The 16,924-nt window shown below is 39.9% G+C and overlaps 1 protein-coding gene across 3 annotated transcripts in view; it reads left to right on the top strand.

Moving 5' to 3' along the window:
* LOC138626308 (ADP-ribosylation factor-like protein 15) overlaps positions 1-16,924 on the top strand; it is a 155,379-nt gene that overhangs the window by 93,784 nt on the left and 44,671 nt on the right. For all 3 annotated transcript variants that reach the window (XM_069707867.1, XM_069707869.1, XM_069707868.1), the window contains 3 exons: positions 1,777-1,921; positions 3,391-3,450; positions 15,058-15,266. In XM_069707867.1, coding sequence (XP_069563968.1) covers positions 1,777-1,921; positions 3,391-3,450; positions 15,058-15,266 — 414 coding nt within the window. The remainder of the gene's footprint in view (positions 1-1,776; positions 1,922-3,390; positions 3,451-15,057; positions 15,267-16,924) is intronic.

The following is a 16,924-nucleotide window of genomic DNA, read 5'->3' as shown; positions in this document are numbered from 1 at the left end:
ATCTCCCCTGAATGATCCACAATCACCTCAGAGGACTGACAGCTGAAGGGTAGATTTAATCCTCTCCACAAACCTTTACATGTAGCTTCAGGGAAGGTAGGTGGCAGTCAGAGGTGGCGAGAGGAGAAGAGAGCCAGACAGAGAATAGGATGACCTCATCAAACCAGGTTTGTACGTGTGTTTCCCCATCTGACAAGCGTGTGTTTCTGATCTTACCGTTTTTCTGGAAGAGGAGAATGTTTCCTGTTTGAGCAGACTGGCGGGTTCACCGAGGAGTCGGGGGGGTCGGGTTTCTCAGCCGACGTCTGGTTCTGCTGAAGCAGATTCCCCACATCTCCATGAAACGGCAGCTCTGTTTTGGCACGACTCTGAAAACTGACCCTGGTGGTCACTGATGTCTTGGGGTCCACGGAAGAACTGAGGCTGAAACACTCTTTGCGGATCTCTTGTTTCCTTCCAATTTGAAAGAAGCAGTGGCTGCATCTTGTAACAATGGCTGCTAGTTTTGAGGGAAACTCTTGTTCATTTTGCGGCATTTATCGCAAGATAAGAACTAATTTTAAATAAGAATTCTTCTCATTTTGTCTTGAACCTGAACCTTGATACTGCATATTTAACACCCTCTCATTTCTTTACCTGCCTACATCCACTGACGTATAAATGTTTTGATGGCATGCCCGAGCCCACCTGGACAGTGTGCACACAGATGTGCACACTGCACACACTTATGCATGTGTTTTACTTCTTGCTAGAGCCTTTGATTGAACTGAGTAACAGTGTGTTGAACAAGTTGTCCCCTGACATGAGCAGTAGGAAATCTTGTGTTGATGTTCCTCCACCTGAAATGTGATATAGTAGATGGGTGGGAGTGAGTGAGTGAGTGAGTGAGTGAGTGAGTGTGTGTGTGTGTGTGTGTGTGTGTGTGTGTGTGTGTGTGTGTGCGTGTGCGTGTGCGTGCGTGTGCGTGCGTGTGCGTGCCCTGCCTTGTCCAGACTGGTTCCTGTCTTGCTAATAAAAGAGATCTCTTTTTAGTTTTGGATACTGATCTCTCCACACAAGTTTAAAGATCTCATTCACGGTTCACACTGCATTTGCCCCTTAATGTCTCACAGCAGGCCCTCAGTCCCAGGCCGTGATTCATGGAGTGACAGGTCTGCCTCTGGCCGCCATAAGGGCCCAATCAGACAGGGTCTACATGCAGACAAAAACATGTTGCACCAGCGCTCGGATACATCCGACCCTCCTCTTCAGCTTCATTTCTTTTTTCATGCCGACTTTTGCTCAATAGAAAACAGTTACATCAAATCGTACAAGTAAAACTTTTTGAAGTTATTTTATTTGTCATTGCTCCTTTTTTTTATTTATTTTTTTTTTTATTAATACTTTTTGATGAAATGTGGTTAAACATTTGGCTCCTCTTACATCAACTGACAGTCTGGAAGTGTTTCATACACTAGACCTGTTTCTGACATGTATTGTGGTTTCCTGCTTCATCATCTGAAGACAGCTGTGATGCTCATGAGAGTCTTCCTGCAAAGTTAGAGACACAAGTTTATCCTCACTTGTTTTGATTGCAAATGCAGAATTGTAATCACACACACACACACACACACACACACACACACACACACACACACACACACACACACACACACACACACACACACACACACACACACACACACACACACACACACACACACACTCTCTCTGCCCCCTCTGGGTGCATTTGTTCTGTTTTCCAATCCATTCAATGTTTTGTTTGCTTTGTTTTAGTGTTTTCGGGCACTGTGCTGTAAAGGACCCCCGCCACCAAGACCAGAGTACGATGTGGTGTGCATTGGCCTGACGGGTGCTGGGAAGACCAGCTTGCTCTCACGCCTCTGTAGTGAGGGCAGCGACGGCATCGTTCCCACAACAGGTATGTGCATGTAACAAATGGGTCAGTAGAAACGTGGGCATTTCTTCTCGGAGGAAAAATATGTGTGCTTAAATAGAAGCACGCACCCTCTGCGGTTATACCCAGCTCCCTTCCTTCACATGTGTTCTTGCAAGCTTCTTAACTTCTGAACTGTTTCAAGAACATGTTGTCCTTTGGATTGGACTCACAGATAGATAATACCATCCAGGTATTACAGATTTCCAGTAAAAGGAATAATGTCTTCAGCATTTACTCCAAAGTTTCCGTGTTTTTGCCAGAATAGATGTCAGGATGTCACCAGCCAATACTTAGTTTCTCTCCTCCAGTCAAGTGGGAGGCTGGTGTTAAGTATGTCCAGAAGAGGAGGGGGCTTCGGGCTTCGTAGATCATTCTCCTGGTAGTCAACACTGGGCTTTCCATATATGCAATGCAATCCCTCAAGAACACTGACATTCCTCCTTCCTCCCCTGGCTTTGACAGCAGCAGTGAGCTGTTGCAGAAATCCTATTTTGATTTAGTCTTTGTCCAGTATAGGCTAAATATAAAGTAATTCCCAAATGTGCTGCCTGTAACGGTAAGTGCGAGGTTGGGTGGTTCAAGGGGGTGAACACCTGTCTGCGCCTGCCGCTGGGGAGGGAATAATAGATCAAAAATGTTGATTACTTACCTTAGCAGAGAATTATTGTAGTGAACTTCTCTGAAATGAGATTTAACTGTCAGCACTCTGTGTGTCTGCCAACATCTACACAAGGAAGACGATGAAGGCCAGTAGGGGGGAACTCTCCTGTGGTTCCCATTGCTTTTTACTTCATAACTGCGCACTGTTGTAATGTGCTGAAAAACTACACTTAGCATTACATTTAGATGTTCAGAGGATCATAATCGGATGTCTCTCATATCTCTCCCCCTATTTGCGAATGTTACCAGGAAAGGAATTCCCACCAAGACAGTTCAGCATAATTTGAGCAACATTAAATCTTTTCCATCAGTGGGTTTTTTCACCATTTTTCACTGATTCTCATTCACAGCCGCAGAAACAAACCACATAATACGTGGTAGCGCTTTAGACATTAGTTCTATCCTCCACTAACCCCGTCATAGAACAAAACACTTTTCTGTTGAGCTTTCCTTGTTTTTCTGTTTTGCTAACTCTGGACCACACAAAGTGTTTTTCTTTCGTGTTTAGAACACAAATATGTTGTCAGTTCTCTGTGTGTTCACCAGCTGGTGGTTTGGACAAGGTACACCAAATATCCCGAGGAAAGGCAAGGATAAAATAGATTTTTAAAAGTCAGGTTGTTTTTTTTGCTGTCCATTTTCTCACTGATGAAAGGTAACGTAACCAACGTTCCTAAAAATTGGCTCTCATCACTCTTAACATGTGCCCGCCACACACATGCAAACACACACACACACACCGCATTTCTTGATGCCGTTACAATGATGGATTTTCATTTTTCTCCCGGCAGGTTTCAGCATCAAAGCAGTGCCATTTCCAAATGCCATCTTGAATGTAAAAGAACTTGGAGGTAAGAAACGCAGGCCGAGCCTTCACCCGTAAAGTTTCCGAATTTAATTAGACTGTTTCCTCTGTTGCCACGTGAATCTTAGTCCAATGACGTGTTCTTGTAGGCTTTCCTAGATGTTAGCAGGGTCATTGGCTGCAACTCCACGTTAACTCTGGAAGATATCTGAAGGAAGTTTTGAATCAGAAACTAAATTATAAACATAGTGTCAGAAAACAACAAGCATTTCTAACTCTGTAATGAAGCATTCATTTCAAAGCAATTCCAAAAAGAGAATACAGTCGTGATTTTTTGCAGTTTAACTTATAAGGATATATAAAGAAGTTTCTATGGATTTACCTTATTGCAGAAATTTATGTATATGATAATAAATATTATGATAATTTATAGATTATTTCTGCTCTCATTAAAGGTTCAGTATCTTGTTAGATTAGGTAGCAAACAATGTGTGTGAATTTCAAATCCTGACAGATAACGGACTTTTGGGGCCGACGTTAGGAGTAAAAAAACATTTGATACTGATATATTCTTTATGTAAATATAGTACAGTATATACATACATCTTTCAAATGTGGTTATCAAACTCTGAAAAAAAAAAAGGATATGCATGATATTTTACAGTTTACTGTCTACACTGACACCGGGTTACTAAAACAGTAAACGTCATTGTGACTGTAATAATTATAAATAACAATATAGAAAAATAGAACAATATCGAATTAACTCCAAACATCTTTTTCTGCACTATGTCCTGTAAAAACGTTTTTATATCGGCCGTCATATACGCCGAAACAATATACTCATGATTCATTTGGCTGATATCAGTTGGGCTGTAGCGAATTCATGTTTCAATAGATTTATTTCATTGGTACCACCAAACCATCAAACTGTCTTCTTTCTCTGAGGATGTTGTTTTTTAAACCAACTGCTTTCCTCAAAATCATTCATCTGAGTTACACAAATGTGCACATTTGTCCCCATTAAAATATGTTTTGATGTTTTTCTTTTCCCGCAATGACCTCACAACTCAATTGAACTGTTTACGCAAATAACTGTGTACGTCAGGGATGCAAAAGAATGTTTTTATGTTTTTAACTCCAGTTGCATCACACCTTTCAATCAGACACAGACGTGTGTTTACAGACGTCAGACCTTTTAGTGTTTTTGGAAGTGGTTGTACACACTCTGTTATTCCTGGAAATTCACTGCACTCGAGGAAGCTGTTTAATAAGCGCAGATGAGGGGACTTGAGGTGGCGGTTGAGGTAAACAGAACAAATGCAACGGGAAGCCTTAAAGGGGGCCGTAAGAGAGGGATACTTCTTCTACAAGGAACTCAGCGATGTGAAAAAAATGTATTGTTTTATTGAGAGTTAAAATAATGTATGTTGTTTTCTGTGCACTATAGGCACATGACAGGTGCAGTACATATTTTGAAGGTTCACCCGACATAGCCTCCTGAAAAGATCAAACACACACTCTCTCTCACACTCACAAAGAGGCACCGGGAGACCACCAACGAGGGTGCTACCAAATTTGGAAAGAGTGCATTAGGGGTTTTTCAAAAGACGTTTTTCTGGATTGGGTCAAACCCAGTCTGGTGGTGGTAACATTATTGTGGTTGGAAAAACACTGGTCCCACGGATGACACATTTGATTTAGAGACGTTAGTATAGGTTGTCACCACAGCAAAGGATGATGAAATCTGTTCTCTTTTTCTCTGTGCCCCCCTGCCTGGACTCTCTCTCCCCTGCTCCTTTTCTTGTAAATACACAGAGCACAAGAATTTTGAGCAATTTATAGTGGCATCCTTTATGGATGGTTTGGAGCAAAGTGAAAACAAGCACATGATGTTTTGACGCCTCTACTTTCCCTGACTTTTATTTGGAGGTAAGATGTTGACATGCAACCCTTTTGTTTTGCTGTGTGAAGGCGTGCTCTTCTTATTGCAAATATATATGACGTAAATGCGGAGCCGAGAGAGTTTGTGCTCTTGCATAATATTTCTCTGGTCCGTTTTCATAATGAGCCATTCAGATCGTTTTCTGATTAAAGCAGCTCCTTTCTGCACAGTTTGCAACTTACTCAACACTTCCCATATCTGTTAGTATTCGTCTTTTCCTCCCCTCTCCCTATGGCTTTAAAACAAGCAAACATGCCTGGTTTGGTTTTATGTTATTTTGCATTGCATCAATGATGCAGAAAAACGATACAAGATGTGACGCACGGACATCAGTATTCCTGACCCTGAAAACCTTGTTTTACACAATACCTTTGTGGCTTGCTCTCTTTACTCAGCCTTGACTAAAGCAGGGGAAGAAGCGCTTGTTGAGTAGCGGAGGAAGTGAAGCACTTCCCATGTATTTCCTTCCCCTCCCACCGGAAAGTCCATTGAAAATGTCAATGAGGTATTTTCCCTATAGTCTGAAATATAAAGCAAGTCTTGCGTCTTCCGTTGACTACCGCAAAGAACATTTGCAACATTGCTGATAAATTAACTATTTGTTGATATATTTGCCACTTTTGGCGGCGCGAGTATCCCATGAATCTTCCTCACAAAGTCCCAACCCTTTACGCTTTTTATATGCTGTTACTCCTCGTTATGTACTTGGCTTGGTAAGCCTGATTATTGCTCAACCTATTTCAAATGGAAGCCAAAAAGTGGTGTAAGCTGACCTGGGAGAGGGCACATGGGAGTATGTTAAGGTCAACACCTTTGGCATGCAGAGAAGTCTTGCATACAGAAGAGAGCAGCGAGTGACCCTAACATGATACTTGGAGTTGGCTTCAGAGGCAATTCTCCTCTGTGTCAATACAGTGTTTTAGGCTCTACAGCCTGAGTGCAGCTGACCCACAACTGTTACCTGTATTGTTTTTCAGTCTTCCATCTCATGCACATTTGACAGAACAGATATGTTACTATTTTAATCAAACCAACTGTCTACACCGACAGCAGAGCGGCCTGTGTTGTGCGACACCCCTGTAATCGTCAGCCAAAGCACATTTTTACGCTTCAAGTCTATTTTCCTGCGTTATATACACACAGCTACTGTACATTGGCCTCTGAGTGCTTATAAAATGCGGTCGACCTAGAGCCTGAACACACTGTGTAGACACAGACGGAGATGCTGTTGCTGCTGCTAACGTGCTGCTCACGCTTTGCCTTCTGTGTACACACGGTGTTATACCAGCTATGCATTTTTAACTCGCCCTCCTATAAGTGCACTGGGCCACATTGTCATAAGCGCAAGCTGTCCTATAAAGCAGAGGCACATGTGTGCAGGCGTTCCTGTTGTATGACTCCTGTAATGATTCAGGCTGAGCTATATGTTTGTCTTACTCGTGCATTTATCATTGAGCTCCCTGCTGACTTGTTTTAATTTGTCTTTTTCTTCCGCCTCCCATATCTTATTCTCTTTACAGTTGCATGTGGATTGTGCTCTTAGTTGTGCTCCCATTGTCTCTATTTTAACCTCTAAAGTTTAAATAAATGGCATTCCACAGCAGCTTATTTGTAAAATTCAGACCAATGTGGATGTTAAAAGACAAAAAGTGTGGTCTCACTACAGAGCCTGTCCTCTTTGAGGCGGCAGCCCAAGTCATTTTGTGCTCTGCCTTAGCCACTAAACAAAATACTGACACAGCAACACGGTGTCACCTGAATGGAATATTGTATTACTTTCTTAGAATTGAATTGAAAACATATTCTGGGATTGAGTTAATACACCCAGAGAAATTTACATTTTCATTCACTGCATCATTCTTTGTACTCATCTGATTAAAGTAGAAAGGGATCTTTTTCATTTGGTTGACATTGAGATTTCTCCATCCGGTGATCTTTAGTCTGACACGCATTTGCGACTCGGCTGGGTCTAGGTGTGGGGATTAGGTGGGAAAGGCACCTCCGCTGTGAATGTGTGTGCGTGTGTGTATATATGTGTGGACAGTGACATGACGTCAAGTCTAGACGGGCCATTTCACAGAGTGCATTCATGTCACGCAGTGACAGCTGATGAAGTGGTCCAAATGATCACCACTCATTGCTGTTGTTCTTTAGAATCGTGTCTTTTAATTTGGAGCAGAGTTCTACACATTTGTACTGTATGCAGGGTCACACAGTATTTGTCACCAGGCTTTCCAATGCTCTGCTACATTTCAGCATCTACGGTGGAGAATTGATTGTTAAAGATCAACATTTTGGTGTGTGCTTTTACGTTTGAGCTTTTATTGGTAGATGAACAAGTGTGTGTCTGTATAATCGTACTAATGAATGTACAATATACATGAGATTCATGCATTGTGTGAATAAGATTAATGTGTGTAAACTTAAAGTAATCACGGCAGCTGTAGGTACATCGAGCAGGGAGGAAGACAAGCGAGACGCTAGAACATGACAGTACATTTACCAGCTGTCTATACCGACCGGCACGTCTCACAAGAAAACCACTACATAGTATATATCGTAGGCCCAATGTGGTTCTTATTATTATCAAATATCACAACAGTATGTGTTACTTTGCCCAGCAGGGAAGCTTTTCCTGGGAAAGATCCAACCAAAAGTGAAATAATTAGTAAATTACCATTTGGGTTTAAAGCAGATGATGGCAGGTTGCAGACTGTTCTGATTTTGGAGTTCTGAGGACAGCAGTGAAACTGATCTCTATTTGAGGCCTCATTCAAGGATATTACCTTCTTTGAAGTTGTTTTTCTTGCTGATATTGGTTAAATAGTGTATCTACAAAGTGCAATAGCCAAATCAGCTTATGTTAAAATTTCTGAAACATTCAAAAACATTTTATTTTGATGTTGCATTAAAACATATTCCTGCGCACGTATTATTTGAGTTCATGTAGGTGCAGCAGGCTGCACTGTATGTTCAGAGTTGGGTAAGGTGTAATTTTTATATAGCCAGGGTGTTGTGATTAATCATTACACTTTTAAGCAGTCACATTACTTATCCATAACTATAAACAGCTGCGACAGTCACTGCGTTACATGATGAAAATGACTCACCCACTGGAGACGGGGTTACAGTGCCGAAGAGCAAATATACAGCCATATTATTTATATACAGTAACACAGTAACACACAGATTATTTATCTCAAATATTCCCTGATGCTGCATTCCTGTAAACAATTGTTGTCAATTCTGTGCATAAATGAGAGGGATTGATTGTGTGTTTTGGTCCAGGCCTCGCACAGGAACTGTTTACTCAAAAACAGACATTGCTGAGACTGTTGACAGGTGTATCAACAGCTGAAGTGTTTTCCAACTCACTTCCAGCTCCAGATCATTCCTCAATGAAGTAAGCAAACTTTATTCGCAGCGCCTCCATCACTTCTCCCAGCACCCCTGTCCCGTCACTTTTGTTCTTAGGGGGGAAAAAAAACCACTGTCTGTTTTTTGTTAGGCGGACTTCAAAGTGGTTTTACATGGTAACCAAAGTGGTTGCTTCAGTGTTTCAACTTTCAAGAGTGAAAAAAGATCTATTAGCAACATGATTGCATTTGGTTCAAGGTAAAAGCTGCCAAAAAACGTAAAGGATGGGAGGCAGAAATGTTCGAGGAAATATTGTTCAATCTAACGAAGAATCTGAAGTCATACCTGCATCAATGCCCGACAACAAACAGAACAAGCCACAACAGTAGCTGGATTCAGACCAAATGGAAATATAGGGTGGTATGGGTTTCAACTGCGTCGACTCATTTCGCCTGCTGTTTGAATTTGTGGATGAAATCAAGAACATGGCAGAGAGAGAATCTATATCAAGCACAAGACTACCTGCTTTTAATTTGAACTGTGTAATTGCTAACTTACGTTTTACTGGCATTTGCCTTCAAGTTCGCTTCATTAACTCATAATAACACACAAATTCAGTAACCTGATCACTGCAACATTGTTGCCACTTGTGTTTATATAACCAGCAGATGTTTGCCTTTCCCTCTCCTCCACCTGCATATTTGGCATCATGACTTCTTCTGAATCTTGAAATGTATATCCTCTGTATTTTCATGTTTTGACTTCTTGTTTTGTCTCAAATAGTGTCACTAAACCTCTCAATCCCTCAACAAATGGAAGTAAATAAATGGAAACAAATACACCACAATAAATGGGTATATGTTAACAGATAATGTTCCTTCTTACTTCTGGGCTATCTTTTCTTCCTCCTTTTTCTTTAGTGTTTGTGTTGTGTTTTTCCTACATCGGTAGATAGATAAGTGAAAGTATATCGGTTTTCTCTCCAGTCATGGTCTGAAACTCAAAAATAATTCAAAAACAAGGAAAAAAAGATTACACTCGCATAATACAAGCTGCAAATCATTACAAGTGAAAAGCTGGACCTCAGTAATGTTTGTAATTAATGGAAATATGACTTGAACATTGAATTGATTATCAGAGCAGTAACTGATTCAGAGTTAATTGACTGGTTTTAACTCTAAAACCTGAAAGCTTCTGAATTGAAAAGCATAAAACTACTGTATATAAAAGTTTACTATCAGTATTTCACTTGCTGACACCATAAGAGAAAAAAAATCATGATGAACGTAGCATGAACATGGAGAGTTGGCTGCATCAGTAATGCATGGTAACCCTTGTAAACATTTCACATAACAGTGTCCTGTAGCAGTTGGCTGTGCATATGGTCTGACTCATCAAATGTCTACAAAGCATCGCACATCTTCACACAATATGATAATTAAGATTCATGACTGCCAGACAGCAAACCATACATAAATGTTATATACTGTATTTACATATTAATTACACTCCTTTCTTTGGCGTCATCTGCTCCAGAGTTTAAAATGGTTCTTGTTGTTTGTTTAAGGGAAACCCTCAGCAAGATGTTTTCCTCAGGTCATATTTCTGTCCATTTTATTCCAGTCAAAGTAACAACAAAACGTTTTCCTTTGTGCTTTTTGAATTGATAATATTGGTCGCCCCCAAAAATACAACTCAACTTAGCTCTATTGATATGGCACCTTTAATGCAAGCATGTGGCCCACAGTGCTTTACATTAGAACTACACACACAAATAAAAGCTATCCAGTGTCCACCGGGCTGTAATCATGGCAAAGATGATGTTTTCTTGTATAGAGAGAGCACAAACACATTTCCACCTCCAGAAAAATCTGATCTGCAATTTGAAGTTCCTACTAAAACTTTGTTAAATGGTGTGCATTCTGAATCTAGAAATGCACTGTGCTTGTTCATTTGACGACATGGATAGATGTAGGGGGATCTGTCACATGAAGATGAAGTGCTCTGATGGAGTTTGATATAATAATAAAGTAACAATCTTGCATAAACACTGGTGGTAAACATCCCACAACTGACACACCATGTGTGTTAAACTACTGACACAAGGAATGAATCCATTATAGAAAAGTAGGAGATACCAATTTCTCCGGCCAAGGCCAGACTCGGTACACAATTATGTCATTCAGCCCCAAGATTTGTTTTTGGATACTTTGTCCTGAATGAAAACTGTTGGTCTCTTCCATTACTAACACGGTAGTTTGCGTTGTTGCTCTTGGTATCTACACATTAAACCAAAGGATACATGTATGAAGTCCAGCCAAGTGAAATGCATGTTTAAAAGTATTCTGGGAAACCTGAGTTGTAAAGTTAGTAGATCAGAGACATTTAGAAAACAATCATACGTTAAAAACATTATTTTAGAACTTGAAAATACTCCGTTTTGAATTCTTCCTTCTGGTGCATCCAACCTTTATACTGTGTGTTACTTTAATGAAATGATTAATAGGAGTTCATTCATATTTCTCAGATTATTTGTCCATTTAATTTCCTGAACTTTAGTTTAGGATTCGGTTCGGTAATGTATTATCTAGACCTAGGTACTATTTCATTCATGCCATCTTAATTCATGCATTTAATGAATAAAGCAATGAGACTTAAAACAGTTGAGACATGACTTTCACTGAAATACAACTTTTACCTGTTGTACTGCGCTGTTGACCTTTGGGTCTGAGTGCGATCTAAAAGTATCAAACATTTTTTTTATCATTACAAGCTAAAGTTAGTAAGTAAAAACAGGAGTGTTCAGAAGATGAAAAGCAGAAGGGAAGAAAGAAAAACAAGTCAAGGAATGAGGTTTTCCTCATGGTACACTTATTTGGTTAATGATATGTAGTAGTAGCCCCCGAGGTTGATGACATCACGTTTGGAAATCCTCCTGTCAGACCAATAGGTGGCAGAAGTTGCCAACGAGATCCTACGAGACATGACAGACATTCCTCCATTTCCAGGCAAAGATGAGAGAAACTTCCTAGTCAATCTCTCAAGTGCCACTTTGTCTGATAGCTTTCCACTCCAATGAGAGGTGTGAGTAGAAGGAGTGGGGGAGGAAAAAAGGAAGGGAGGGAGAGCACGAGGGGAGGGAGGTAAATGTCACCGAGAAGCACTTCGTGATGTTTAAACATTTGCCAGCCTCACAGTTTGTCACTTCTTGGCAGTCACCTTACTATGAGCAACAATAACAAAACAACAATTCACAAGATTGCAGAGAAACTAACCTCAACAGACGGAGGAGGACAATTTTAACCAGAGAAAGTACATCCTCGGAGAGCGAGTGGACATACTTGCGTATGCAATGTGATGTGCCCATTTGTAGTTGTGTGTGCAGTGACGACAAGTTTAGTGAGGAAAGAACAGCGGTCATCTGAGTTCATGAAATGTAATGTTCAAGAACAAGTATTTATTTATTTTTTATCTGCAATTATAGATTTGGAATTACAGTAGCCAACATTCAGGTGTATTTGGGATTAGAAAGGGGACTTGTTGAGGCAAAATGTAGACTCTTACTTAAGCAAACCTACCAACCTCCTGTTGGTTTGACTGAAAATGTATTCTTTCTTCTTTAATTAGTGTCGACAGTTCTGGTCCACTTGGGTTCAGTTAGTTAAAAATAATTTCTGTTGTTACTCTGAGCAACGAAATCAGAGTGACTCTGAACAGAGTAACAAAGAAGATATGACTGCAATATCATGGTTTGTAGTGTTGGGTGAGTGAAAAGGGGAGGGCAGAAATTCCTTAACTTAAGAAACGCAGATATTTTTTTCTCTTTTTAAATCTCTTTTGGTGACAAGTGATTAAATTTGCCATAAATTCTTACTGCTAGTTAAACAACATTTTGTACAGTACATCGGCTTATAAAATGGTAGTGCAGTTGTCCGGTTTTACGGGTAAGACATGAATGCAGAGTTTGTGTTACATCTCCAGTACATCAGCGACATGACAGAAGTTTTTGGGTGGATTGGAAAATGGTGTTCAGTTCAAGAGGATTTTTTTTTTGATTGGAGCGTGTTTGCTGGAGATTGTACAATTTGTGTCATTAACATCTACTTATCACATAGCAGCAGGGGGAGTGGTGAAGGTTTTGGTCAAAGATCTACACAGCTTGGATTTCACAGACTCTGGCAAAGTTTTTATTTGTTTTAAATATCGTATTTATACAAAATATCGGGCCAAGACCTCTCCCAAAAACTCAAGTCGAGGTTAAGAGAATCACTTTGGATAAAACTAATTTGTGTTAGCTCATAAAGACTTCAAAATAAAGAGGACAGAAACAAAGTGCTGTGGATGCTTACAAAAATTATGACTGAATAGTTTTTAATTTATCAATTAGATAAAGATAAAAAAAAATAAAACCTAAATGAAATCAATATTTGATGTGACATCCTTTTGCCTTTAAAATAGCACCAGTTCTCCTCGGTATCCTTGTGCACAGTTTTTTTTTTAAGGTACTTTGTAAGTAAGATGTTTCAACTCGCCACAGTTCTTCAGTCTCAGTAGCTTCTGTCTCTTAAAATCACAGACTGACTCCATGACGCTGAGATCAGGCCCTGTGGGGGCCACACCATCTGCTGCAGGACTTCTTGTCCTTCTTGTTGCTGAAGATAGTTCTATATAAAACTCTGGCTGTGTGTTTAGGCTTATTGCCATGCTGCCCAATGAATTAGGGACCGATCAGATGTCTCCCTGATGGTATTGTATGATGTTTTTTTTCTACAAACTTTTGCTCAGTACTACGTATACAACAATTATTTCGATATGACCTAAAAATCTCAGCACAATATTTCTGGGTATTTCTTCTCTATGTGACAACATTCTTGAAAATATGACAAAATACTGAAAATGTTTTATTATTAATTTCCACAACATACAATTGCAACAACATAAGTGTTATTGTTTTGTATGTCAGAATAAGTGTGTCATTTTGCCTTCAAATATTCAGCAAAAACTAACATCTCTTGTGGTTTGTTGTACATTTTTGATCTTCTCTAAACAAACAACTTCACACAGTCGGACCCTTTAAGGAACGAAATCCTCCACCATGAAGTTGCTTTCAGCCTTGATTGTTGTTGCTGTGCGAAAGCTACTGTTATGTTGTGTAACAGTAATGCAGCATTACTTTAACTTATCATAGTATTGTCCATTTCACAATTTTTCAAAATCATGTTTGAAATTATATTGATATTATCGTGAGCGATACAATATTCAAACTGCCACCAGTCCACAAAATGACTGTGAAGGTACCCGTGCTAAAGATGGGGGATCCGATAGATTGGTGAAGGCGCAAATGCTTTCAGCAGTGATTCCCTGGTTTTATTCCGAGCCAGCGACACCTTTACTGTGCCATTTCCCCACACTTCCTGTCTGTTTACAATGCACTGTCTGAATGAAGGCAAAAATGTAAATAAAATAATTACAAAACAGCACTTCTAAATGACAATTTTGTCACATTACTGGGACATAATGGAAGGTTTTCAATGTTTAAAATGTGCTTACATTAAGGGCAGCATAGGATTTTGTCATGAGACAATTAGGAAAGATTGACAATCTGTAAAAATGTTATCATAAAAACGTATTTCCTCTGAACAAGCATTGCCTGTCAGTAAGAAAGAGGATGGGCTGGTTGTGGAAGCAGAAGGAGGTGAAGGAACACGAGTGACTCATGTTGTCAGCATGGAGGTCTCATCCTCAAATTACTTCCATTTACAAATGTAATAGTTGCTGTGAACTACACCGTTGTGAGAGGACGTTCCTCTGCCCTGAATCAGCAGACAAAAAAGAAACAGTTGTTGACAGATAATTCAATGTCATGAGAGCCTTGAAAATAAGCCCGACTCACTCGGCGGTCTCATTGACATCAGAAGTAGTTTCAACTTTGTACTGCAAAGCTTAGTGGTTTTGGTTTTACACGAAACAAACAGAAATACTGCGACTGTTTGACATAAAATGTTATGTAGCATGATTAATATCTCATCAATGAATCAATGACTGGTTGTTTGGAAAGTAGTTTTTCTATTTGGAAAATATCACATATAATTGTCAGATAATAAAAGATCCATCGTCAAACTAGAGAAATTGTATCTGCCAACATGAAACTACACTTTATTTGTGGTTTGTTCTTGATGTTCTCGGCTTAAAACTGTCCAGACTGATCAAATAAGATGTGATTTGGTCTTAGAACAAGTCTATTTACAAAGTTAGCAATTATGAGTAGAGTATTTTGATGCACAATGATGCACAGATATCTATGACAGGAGCTGTTGCCATTTCTGTTAATAATATCACGTCTGTCTGCAGGAGCCGACAACATCAAGAAATATTGGAGTCGTTACTACCAGGGATCACAGGGTGTAATCTTCATACTGGACAGCGTGTCATCAGATGAGGACCTTGAAGCCGCCCGCAACGAGCTCCACTCGGCTCTGCAGCACCCACAGCTCTGCACACTGCCTTTCCTCATCCTTGCCAATCACCAGGACAAGCCTGCAGCCAGGACGCCAAACCAGGTAAAGCTGTCTGTTAAAGGTGCTCATTTTTTATTATTACCTCACTTGAATTGCTTTAACTTCAGTTTGCCTTTCACACACAAACACTGCCCACTCCACAGACTCGTAAAACATTGAATGTAAGTCTTGATCAGAAAAAGCAACGTTCTGCATAATTCATTGTGCCCACTCTAATGTACTCGCCTTTAAATAACATGCATACATAAACATGTTCATGTTTTGTTTTTTTGTTTTCTCCATTTTCATGCTGTAATAACTGTGCACAACAGGCCCTTTATGATTGTGGGCTATACTAAGGCTTTTATAATGTTGTCAGTCTCATATCAAAAATGTTAAAGTCAGTAACATTTTCATGGTGTTGGAAAGACAGTGTTACCACACCCCTGTCACCCAGGGAACTGAGTTGAGGATTACACAACAAGGCAAATTGGTTCCGAGTGAGGGATCAAAGCCATCAAAACATCTGTAGATAATTTTTTGTTGTAAGGGAAACATCAACCAATGAACCGATCAACCAATGTGTGCCAAGCCCCTCAAAGGTTAGGTGTGGGAGCATAGTCAGTCCCTCCAGGAAATTGCGATCGTAATAATTAATGGATTAATATGAATTAATATTAATATTTGCAGGAGCTTACAACTTTTTTTTAATTCCTGTGATTTTTCTGCAAAATATGTCGTCAGCAGAAGCTGTGCTGAAAGTTTTAGGGCATAAAGTACGTTTTTTCAGACAAAAGTCGCTTTATTAACACAAATAACTGTTATTAATAACTGTTTGACTTTTTCTTCTTTTTTTTAAGATAAGAACTAAAATATTTCTGTGATGTGCAGCAAAACTCACTTAAAACTCCACAAATTACATCGCAATTTATCAAATTCAAGCATTTTTGATCGCAACAATCATAAACAAACTGCGAAATTTTTGGGAGTTTCCAACAGGTTCAAAGGAGGATGCTGAATGGGCACTCAGGGGACTTAAAGGCCTCTATCTTAAACGCAGTGCAAAGCCTCACCAAGAACATCACAAATGTCTTTGCCAGTTTCAGACTGACACAATTGCCATTTTCCTGTCCGACGCCACATTTGAGTGTCCATTGGTGTTAAGATGTGGTCAGGTGAATTGTTAGCGCATTGCTATCTTGAGACAGCCAAAGCAATTGACCAATAAAAACCTGTCTCTATTGCTGATGTGTCTTTAGCAGTTGTTGTTGGAGGGTCTTCTGTGCCTGTTATGGTTGATTACCCAGAGGAGGATAACACTGTTGAAGGAAGTTGCCAAGCTGAAGACGCAGGCCGCTTTTGCCTGGTTGGCCAGTTTGAATTTCTGAATTAGCAGACAAGAATCTGATGTTTAGAAAAACTGCAGCTTTTGTTGTGGAAGGAGTTTGAGGAGTTCACGATGATTAACTTTTGGTTGACCTCAACAAGGTTTTGGCAAACTGTCTGCGGATTCAAGAATGAGGATTGAGGTCTTTTCTGCCGGGGAGGAGGACTGCTGACCCTGACTGGAAGTAGTACTGGGCAATATATATTGCTTCTATAGAGGCAAAATTGCAAGGCTAAACGCTGTTGATGCTGTAGGAGCCCGTTGTGTTGGTTTGGGGATCTTAATAGGATGCAAAGACAACTCGTTGTTTGGAAGTTCTCACATATCCAGCTAT

The sequence above is a fragment of the Brachyistius frenatus genome, unplaced genomic scaffold, assembly GCF_029030835.1.
Source record: "Brachyistius frenatus isolate BFR_SWC_R1_liver_20210118 unplaced genomic scaffold, ASM2903083v1 Contig_72, whole genome shotgun sequence".
NCBI classification, from domain to species: domain Eukaryota; kingdom Metazoa; phylum Chordata; class Actinopteri; family Embiotocidae; genus Brachyistius; species Brachyistius frenatus.
Note: the sequence above shows the minus strand (reverse complement) of the source record. Positions and strands in the feature narration are given on the sequence as shown.